Source organism: Perkinsus marinus, assembly GCF_000006405.1.
Source record: "Perkinsus marinus ATCC 50983 genomic scaffold scf_1104296939964, whole genome shotgun sequence".
Taxonomy (NCBI): Eukaryota; Perkinsozoa; order Perkinsida; family Perkinsidae; genus Perkinsus; species Perkinsus marinus.
The window spans coordinates 19,820-28,875 of NW_003212979.1; the positions used below are offsets into that span (position 1 = coordinate 19,820).

The 9,056-nt window shown below is 48.5% G+C and overlaps 2 protein-coding genes across 2 annotated transcripts; both read right to left on the reverse strand.

Moving 5' to 3' along the window:
* Nucleotides 1–59: 59 nt before the first annotated feature.
* Nucleotides 60–932, reverse strand: Pmar_PMAR005460 (hypothetical protein; the record flags this gene model as incomplete). The annotated part of the gene is made up of 3 exons (XM_002782174.1): nucleotides 60–276; nucleotides 366–740; nucleotides 826–932. 3 exons carry the CDS (start codon nucleotides 930–932, stop codon nucleotides 60–62), a joined length of 699 nt encoding a protein of 232 aa, XP_002782220.1.
* Nucleotides 933–2,299: 1,367 nt separating this feature from the next.
* Nucleotides 2,300–2,567, reverse strand: Pmar_PMAR005461 (hypothetical protein; the record flags this gene model as incomplete). The annotated part of the gene is made up of 1 exon (XM_002782175.1): nucleotides 2,300–2,567. A coding segment is annotated over one exon (268 nt), but the record flags the coding sequence as incomplete, so codon positions are not given.
* Between the last annotated feature and the right edge of the window lie 6,489 nt (nucleotides 2,568–9,056).

Sequence of the window (9,056 nt, forward strand, 5' to 3'; positions counted from 1 at the left end):
CCAACGTGGTAGGGCCACAACGACGGAGTTCTGTGGGCTATACCCATCGTGTTAAGCCATCAATGATGCCCATCATAAGATTCACTCACGCGAAGGAGCACTGTGTTGGGGTTAACGCCAGCCGCGGTCGCTTTTGCGATGATCTTGTCGACGAACTTGTTCGTGTTGAACTCTGGCACATCTTCCACGAGATAGGGCTGTAGTCTAATGAAATGGATGTCCGCGATTCCTATCGCTCCATCCGCAACTACCCTATCCCAGCCATGAAGCGGGAACCTGGCAAATAAGTTCAGGATGACTCGACGAATCCAGGCGTCAACTTCTTGCTACTACAACAACCCCCATGATTCACGCGACGAAATTACCCAAATCCGCAGCCAAAGTTGAGCTCCTTGATGGTCTCCAAGGCTTCCTTTACGGTATAGTTGCCTCTGTAGTCAGGATAGCTCAGTAAGAAGCCATGGACGGGGAAGTGCTTCGTGAAGTTGTTCATGCTCTTGACGAACAGGGCCTTGTCGAAAACGACGTCTTCGTACAGATCCAGGTCGGCGTATATTTTCCCTCCTTTAGCGTCTACTCGCTTCCTCAGTGCTGCGAATCCGGTTTCGCTCCAAGGCGGGAAGAAGGGGGGACCCCTCCTAATCTCGCTATCGACGATGTAGTTCCCACCAAGGACGAAGTTTTTCACGCCGGCATCCATCAGCTGATCGAAGTAATTTTCCCAGTCATAGTGGGTGTCCCTGCAATGCAACTGGAAACATCCCAGCTGGTCTTCGGGTAGAACCCACGGGAATTGAACACCTTTGTAGAACCATCTTAGCTCACCAGGTGAGGTCGTAGTTAGCTCGGCCATCGCACGGAGGGTACAGAGATACATGAGCAGTATCATCATAGTTCAGATTGAGACAAGGATACAAGGTAACGCCCAACATCCGCGGTGTCACAGATGTCACTTGACATCTTGAAGATCCTTAAAATCGATTCTTGCGCCATCAGTCGGTTGGCTGCGCAGGCGTGCCGACCTGTTGCACGTTTCCGTGGCATAGAGAGGCCGGGTCCCAGAAGGGTGAGCACAGGGCATCAAGAGCGTGCCCGCCTTCTGCCTTCCGAATAACCAGTGATATCTGTGAGGATTCACGTGCGAGCTAATAGCTACGCTCTGGTCGGCCGTCCTTAAGGCCCGCCCTTCCCTTGCTTGTGGATTCACGTGAGACTCCCACGTGAGTACGTGAGTTCGTCCGTAGTGGAACGCATGGTACTTCACGCACTGCGTGCACGATTAGGTCCAGGGAAGGTATTTCGACGAGTACTACGCCTAACAAAAGGCGATGAGTAAATCTTGCGGAAGATTTTGTTTCGACTTTTCGAAGTCTTGGAAAAGGTAATGCGTTGAAATGCACAGAGGCGTGTAAGCGCCTTATGCAAGATTTCATTTTCTGCTAGCGTAAGATCACGCGAGACCCGTGACGGTGACTCACTCTTTGTCCAAAGCGGCCAAATATCAAATTGTTCCAGACACCCAGCACAACCGTTCTGGACACCAACTCTGAGATTATCGCAGTGCGATAGCCACGGCGGCGACGTGGCTTGCTTCACATGTACGCACGCACATAGTTGAGTCTCGCAGCAGACTGCTTTGGGTCTTCCATCGACACTTTTGTGCGCCTTCTTTTGAGTCTGTAATGGGGGTCGATAGCAGTACTCAGGAGAGAGGGGCTCCAAGCTCCTCTCGTTTCAAAACCCAGGTTCTCATCCTCCCAAAGGCGGTTCAGAGAGCTTGTGATCTCAGATGGCCTCGGGTTTGCGAGAGCCCAATCCTGCTGAGGGTGTTTAAACCGGCGAATAAAATGTCCCGCCGATGGATAGAAGCTAAAATAGACCAATGTCTAGGGAAGGAGGGGTTCAGTCTAGTAAATCATCCAGGTAAACTCGACCTGAGAGATTTGAAACCATTACCGAACTTGACATAGACTCGTATGATACGAGGTTCCAAGATAATCCCGGATTCCATTCTGGTTTCCGATGCTTCTTAAGATTCATAGGGAGCTTGCCACCGATGAAACGAGTCATCAATTTCAACTCACTACGATCGGAGGGGATCCCTCCGAGGGATGTACCTCACCATAGAGAGAACATAGATACCCTTAACCTTCCGCGAAAAGGAATCACACAAGCACGTGCCTTCAAATCGCAAGTGTGCAAGATGTCACTGGTATTCCTCCTTCAGTGGTAGCCAAGTGCAGAATTGCTTGGTGAGAGAATCTACCAATGGCGGCCACCTATGAGGATTATTGTCAACCTCCCCAAGGGCAGCTCCCTCAAGCTTGTTCTCCTCGAGCTTGTTCTCCTTCACCACTAAAAAGTCAGTGGTGATGGTACACTCAAGGGTCTTCACCGGGACAAAGAGTTCCTTGGCATGACTACTCATATGTATTCCTCCACCAGCCTCAACTAACAAGCGGCCAGAGGCACCCGAATGAGCCTCAAATTTGAACCGGTCAGTGAGCTTTGGAAAACGGATCTTACCGACAGCATCAGCGGTCAAAGTACGCTCCTTTCGAGCACATCTAACGGCGTAATACGCCAAAGGGGGATCCGGCGCATAAGAATAGCGTCGATTATCCGGTACACGACTATGAGACGATGAACCTAAGGGACGTGATGATGACGGCAACGACGATGAACCACCAGAGGAAAAAACCGGGGATAGTATCTTTACTCGATCATCTTGAAGTTTCTCAACACCGGATGGTAACCCTGCTAATTCCGCGGCAAGCCAAATTGGGGAAACACCCCACTAGGGACATCAGCATCAAGACCCCTAGTAGAACCTCCTCGGGACCGAACCTCCTGAGATCGTAAACGACTTCTCTGTCGACGAAGTCCACCCCTCCTAGTACGCAGATCCTGACAACGAGGGACTAAGAGACTAGGCGCAACATACCCATCGTGGAGCGCCTTGTTGAGGGTCGGATCAGCCTACAAGTTTCTCAAGCGAGTGATCCAACCCGGGAGTCTCTCCCGGGGAGAGACGAGCGAGGAGTAAATAACACCCAGCGCGGGTGGTCCACGACGCAACGTAAAGGGCAAGGAACACGCCCGCAGGGAATAGCTCGCCACGTGGCTTCTACATCTTTCCCGAACAAGTTCGACTAGTGGACAGTCAATGATGCAAGTATTACAAACAAACTTGACTTCATGAATTCAACTACAATCAAAGTCCAAGATAATAATCAATAACTAGGAATCCCGAAGGCCGCCTTCGTGACGAAGGGCGAAGCCCACTGAGTCCACGCCCATGGACTCAATCAATGAATTTTACATAGGTCTCCGGTTCGATCCCCGAGTAGGACATTTCTCCATCATTAAAGTTTTTCGTGCGTATCTCTTCGAGCTGCTCATAGTCGAGTTTACCGATTTTTTTGCAAGACCTCCGCATATAGAGGGGTTGTTTGACCTATCTGATAGCCTTCCACGCCTCGTAGACTACGAGTCGTAGTTAAGCCAGAATAATTCTACACGCACGCACAACGCGAAAGTGCCTGTTGTTGCGGTCTATGCTCTGCTCGCTTCGCTCGATCCGCAATTAGTTATGAAATAATAGTCAATAATCATAATTGAAGGCTCGCTTGTCAAAGTTTCTGACAGTCAAACGCACGCAGAAAAAGATGTAGATTTGGCCGACGTTCGCCACGAATCTCTCAGGAATCAGACGAGTTTGAAAAGTGAGTTTTGTAAACTAATTTTTAGATTCTACTATTAACATAAAACCTGGAGTTGGTGCGTCTGGAAGTGTTCGCTCGCGTTAAAATTATGTCTTTTGCCCGTACGATATGTACCTGAGCCGCCTTCCCCTCACTACGCGAGCGTTAAATGACATATGCTTCGGGATCTGTAAATTACAGACACTCCATCGCTATCAGCTTATGCTAGCCAGTTGATATAAGAGAGGGATTCTACTACTGAGCTCGTCCAACTCGCTTCCCAACACCACCACTGTTGAGCAACTAAGCATGATCTGACTTTGAACAACGTTCAATTTATTGGACACGGTCAGAGGAAGAACCATGTGTGATGGGACGTGCTTCGCTCCGCTGTGGCGCACTGTCCCTATTCTCTGTGCGATCCTTCACTGTGTGCTACCGTATCTGTGGGTCCCGCAACCGTTTTGCGGTATCTTAAGCTTTGGATATCGACCATACGTAACTGTCGTATAAGCTTTGTTCAAGCTTACTACGAGCTCTGTACAAGTACACTGTACACGTAGTCCACTCGTACTCTTATCCCCGTCGTCTATCGTAGTGTTCCTGCGGTAGTCATATTCTCTGGTTATCTCTATCTCGTACGGTCACCGCTCTGTACGTAGTTGGATATCTGGTTATAGCTTAGTCAGCTCAACTCCTCATACCCTAGGTGTGCTGGTTGTGTTCTTCTCATTAGTTGGGTCGGTTCACTCCTGCGACACATGCACTACTTTGCGCACGCCCGAAAATCATGTGCATACGTACTCCTCCATAGCTGACGACAGTTGTTCGGTTGTGACCTCCACCTCAAATGTTTCGTCGTCCCTCCCACCCTTCCAGACCACTTGTTGTTCAACAGACACACTTCCATGATGGGTGCTAAATCTGGGATGGACCACGCTCTCCGCTGAGCTCGTCCAACTCGCTTCTCAACACCCACCACTGTTGAGCAATTAAGCATGATCTGACTTTGACTATTAGAAAACATTTTATTGTTATTTATTCGGAATAACCTTGATTGCACGTGTTTGATAGGAGTCTATAATAGCAACGACAAGGTTGAGTATGTCTGTTGAGTATTGATCTGGCATATGGAATAACGCAACAAGTCTGCAAGGTTTGCAAACGTGCTTGGTAAGGTGGGGTATCAGGTTGGTTTGTGTTGGATACATTCGAAGTCGGATTTGTGTTAGACAGTAGCAGTATCTCTATAGAACTGTCGACTCGTTACCCTGCGTGTGTCTCTCACTATCAAATCGTTGCGTGACCATCGGAGTATTTCGGATCTGTATAGCAAAACCGTCAAACAACACAGAAGAGGTGACGCTCAACACCGAATCTTCCGCGTACTAATTAGAATTGTAAATAGCGGAGATTATTCTACGCGTGTAATGAAGTTTACTAATGTTGGATTTTATCGTAGTCAATGACTACTAGTCATCGTAATCGTCATTGCTTACTAATGCACCCTGGAGCATACTGGCTAGAGCACAGGGAATCATGATCAGTGGCGATATTCTTGCATTCAACTCAGAGCTCTCAGTGCGAAACTTACAGCTTGGAAAGATTGTTTTCATGCTGCAAACATGTGGCTGAGTAATACATTATGCCAGCTAACTCAGCTATTAGCTCAGCTGATCTGAGTTGAAGGGGTTAATAACCCGTGTTATCATATACCTGGGAGGAGGTGTCCATGATAGAGAAGCTCATTCGGTTTGGAAATAGGGAGAGGAAACCACCGCCATAGAGAGGTCTTGAAACTGGACGAGCTTCCATTTTCCACTACTTAGGGGCTAGAGTCCGTAGCCTAGAGACAATTCTATAGCTTCAAACGGTTTTTAGCCTGAAAATTCGCAGATTGTCAACCTGAGATTAGGAGTCCCCAGAACCCCTACAAGGAGGCGCGCGCCGCAGGTGGGCGAGAGAAATTATTTGGGAATTCCCACTATTACCGGGACTCCCCATTATTCCCGGGAATTCCCGGGAATGGGAAGAATGATCCATTCTTCCCACCTTTGGGCTACCCTGGCATTTTCCATCAAGACCGGTTATGGAACGAGTTGCCCGTTTCAGAAGTTCTGAACCAGAACTAGTCTATTGAGCGACTCGAGGCTCTAGAGTCGAGAGCCGATGCAACTGCAAATAGCTCACGCACCCGTCCCAGATCCGACCGAAAGTACTGTTGTTCGGTGATGGGGAACGTCGTTGCCGCAACGACCATAATGGCGGGGATTACACCGCCATGGACTGAACTCATTACAGTTAAGGTGTAGAGAAAATACTAAGTCCAGCAATCGGGTGATCGACTCTATCTAATAATGAGGTATGACCGAATCTATTTAATGATAAGAGTGGCCATACTACGGCCGGGATAGCTAGTCCCGAGCGAGAACCTGTGCCGTCGGTGCGACCCGTAGCGTACTGTTGAAAGAAGTACAGAATAAACTGGCCCGCGTTGTCGGGCCAAAATACACGACCCACGAGAATAATTTACGGCCTATTCATAGCTTATTCTGAAGCACCTTTGACTGCCTGTGCTAGATAATCTAACTCAGATACTATCTGACAGATAGCCAGCTGTGCAATTCCCACCTGACGTTTATTGGGCTGAAGCTCGATATAGTTCTCCACAAGCATAAGATCAGGGAATACCCAACGGTTTTCAGCCTCTCGTTTGAGGGTGAGATAACAAATGCCTTCATCGTTCCTTGAAATGCGTCATCTTAAGTGGGGCATCTCCCTTGGGACCCAGTCCAAATACCAAATTTGGCATGAAGTCAATGAACCTACAACGGAATGTCCAAATTTCCAGCGCGTCATCGAAGGTAAGCTCGACTTCGGTCTTCGCGGCCACGCTAGCTTGCGCGCCGATATCCGCTATAATATCATGATAGTAAAACTTGGACACAAATTGATTCCAGTGTTTAGTATAACAGGCTCATCGATGCCAGGACGTACATGCGCAGAGCCGACTTGCACGTTGTTGAGCTTCACCACATAAAGCCCTTCCCCTTAGAGAAGGGGCACGTAATGGAAAGGATGCTTGTAAGCTCCCTCGTCGCCACCACCCAGCAGCAACTAACCAGTGAACTGTGCTTCTCTGGAGGACTTTTCGGTCCTTCTAAATAGAGTGCGACAGTGCTGCCTCGCACTTATCTAGCAGATCGCAGTTGTTGCATCAGCGAAGGCAAGTCTTTTTTACCCGGTTCGGGTCCAAGACCACACAAGCTGATCGTAACATCCTCATCGGGACGGTCTTGATCAAATATCAATCCGAATGTCAGGTCGATCAAGTCGGCAGAGCCGAGGGATATTTTTCCTCTGTGCCGGAATACTTTACCTTTCACTCCATCTGTGAACCCAAATGACATCATCAGCTTGATAGGGGTACACGGCTTTGAGCAGCTATTGCATCCAAGTGGCCAATTGTGGCAACTTTCGCCGGTAGTCCACTCAACCAATCCTTCCAAACAAAGAAGAAATAATTGCTCCCAGTATCAACAACAGCATGCATAGACTGATGACGTTCGTCAACAGATGCATGGTAGAGCCCATATCCATATGGATGTAAAACATGATAGGCTATATCTAGCGTGATAACTTGTCCATTGGCCCTCGGCAGTACCATGAAGCACGATAGGAACAGCAGAACGATGCGACGATCCATTGAACGCTTGAAATATCTGGCTATTGTTGTTGTGACAACGCTAACTAACAGTTAGTTAGAACAATGTTGTCGCTGTTGCAAATCGCGTGAGGAACTAAACTTACTAGAGCATTCTGTCACTTCACGGAAGCTTTTAAGACTTCCTGCACACAACTTTGTGCGTAACCTTCACGCACAAATCACAGCAACCTGACGATGTGGTCATCCTTCCCATGGAAAACCCGATATGAAGTGATTCACTTCACGTGAATTGGAAATCACGGGTTAAATGCCCCGTTCCTGGACGCGTGGGCCTAGTAGGCTGGAAGACAGAAGGTGTCTGTGGCTTCCAGCCCTCGAAGCATCGAGTTAGTCCGACGAGCGCCTCTGCTGGCGCCGCGCAGGTTGCGCTACGGCGGGTGCCAGCCTGCGATGCGACGCCGCGCACGGTCGACCAACCGATGCTTGCTACCGGGAGCGGCGGGCTGGGTTGGAAGAAAGCATAAACGGCATACGCCTCTGGTTTTGTAAAGCTGCGGCGATGTTCGGCCGCACGAGTCGTTTCATGACGCACCCTGAATAAGGGTGGAGTACGCACCGCGGATGATATGCACGTTGTAACCCAACACCAAGCAAGGGTTTGTAATCGATTAACACGGCGAGCGACATATACATGCTCTGGTACACACGTGTGCGGCGGAGACACACTGTATGGCGCGCTCTCTGTGTCAGGGCTACGTCCAGTCTCCTGGGTTAACGCGAGATCATTAATCATAGGGAAATGATAATTACTTGAGACTTAACTTAACCTAACTTAAGTAGTGATTACCTATTAGCACTACTAGCCAGGCACAGCTTAAAAGATACTAAGCTTGAGGAACAGTACCGACACAATTGTAACAACACTCTGTATCGGAATTTAACTTGTGTTAACTAGTTAACTCTTCAAAACTGCATGCGTGTATGCGTGTCATCGGTTTCAGACTCTTTTAGCGACGGTTGCTCGAGCGGATCAAGTGGTAATGTTTCGACGTCCGAGTTTAGCCTTCCGCCTGCTTAAGACCAATTGCAGTTTCACCCGTTTTCACACGCGAAGTGAAATGTAAACTGTGTCTTCACCAGTGTTTTTCATATCACGGTGAAACTTGATATTCGCGAAATGCAATAGTCGTGAAATATGTTTTTCACTAGTGTTTTTCATATCACGGGTGAAACTCCACTAGAAGTAGTACTGGTAGTAGTAGTAGTAGTAGTAGTAGTAGTAGTAGTAGTAGTAGTAGAGGGGTTGTGTGTGCGCGCCCCCCCAGTGTGAGAAATGAACCGCTCTGTCTACACAGTATCTGGACTGTCATCGTGTGCCACATCAACAAAAGAGCCTTCCGACGAGGTTCATGCTTGTTAGGATGTTGTTGGCGAAGTAGGACAAGAGAGCCTTCCGTAAGAGGATACTTAGTCGTGGTAGTAGGAGTGGTTGATGACGACCTGGATGCTAAACGCTCGCAATGTGACCGCCATAGAAGATGCTTATCCGCAATGTCCAAATACGGGTCGTTTGTTTGTGGCCGTTGTTGGTGTTTGAGGATTAGTGGCCGGGAAAGCGTAGATCAAATCGCGAGGACTCAAACCAAAAGCATCAGTAACGGCTAAATTATTAACACGCGAAGCTG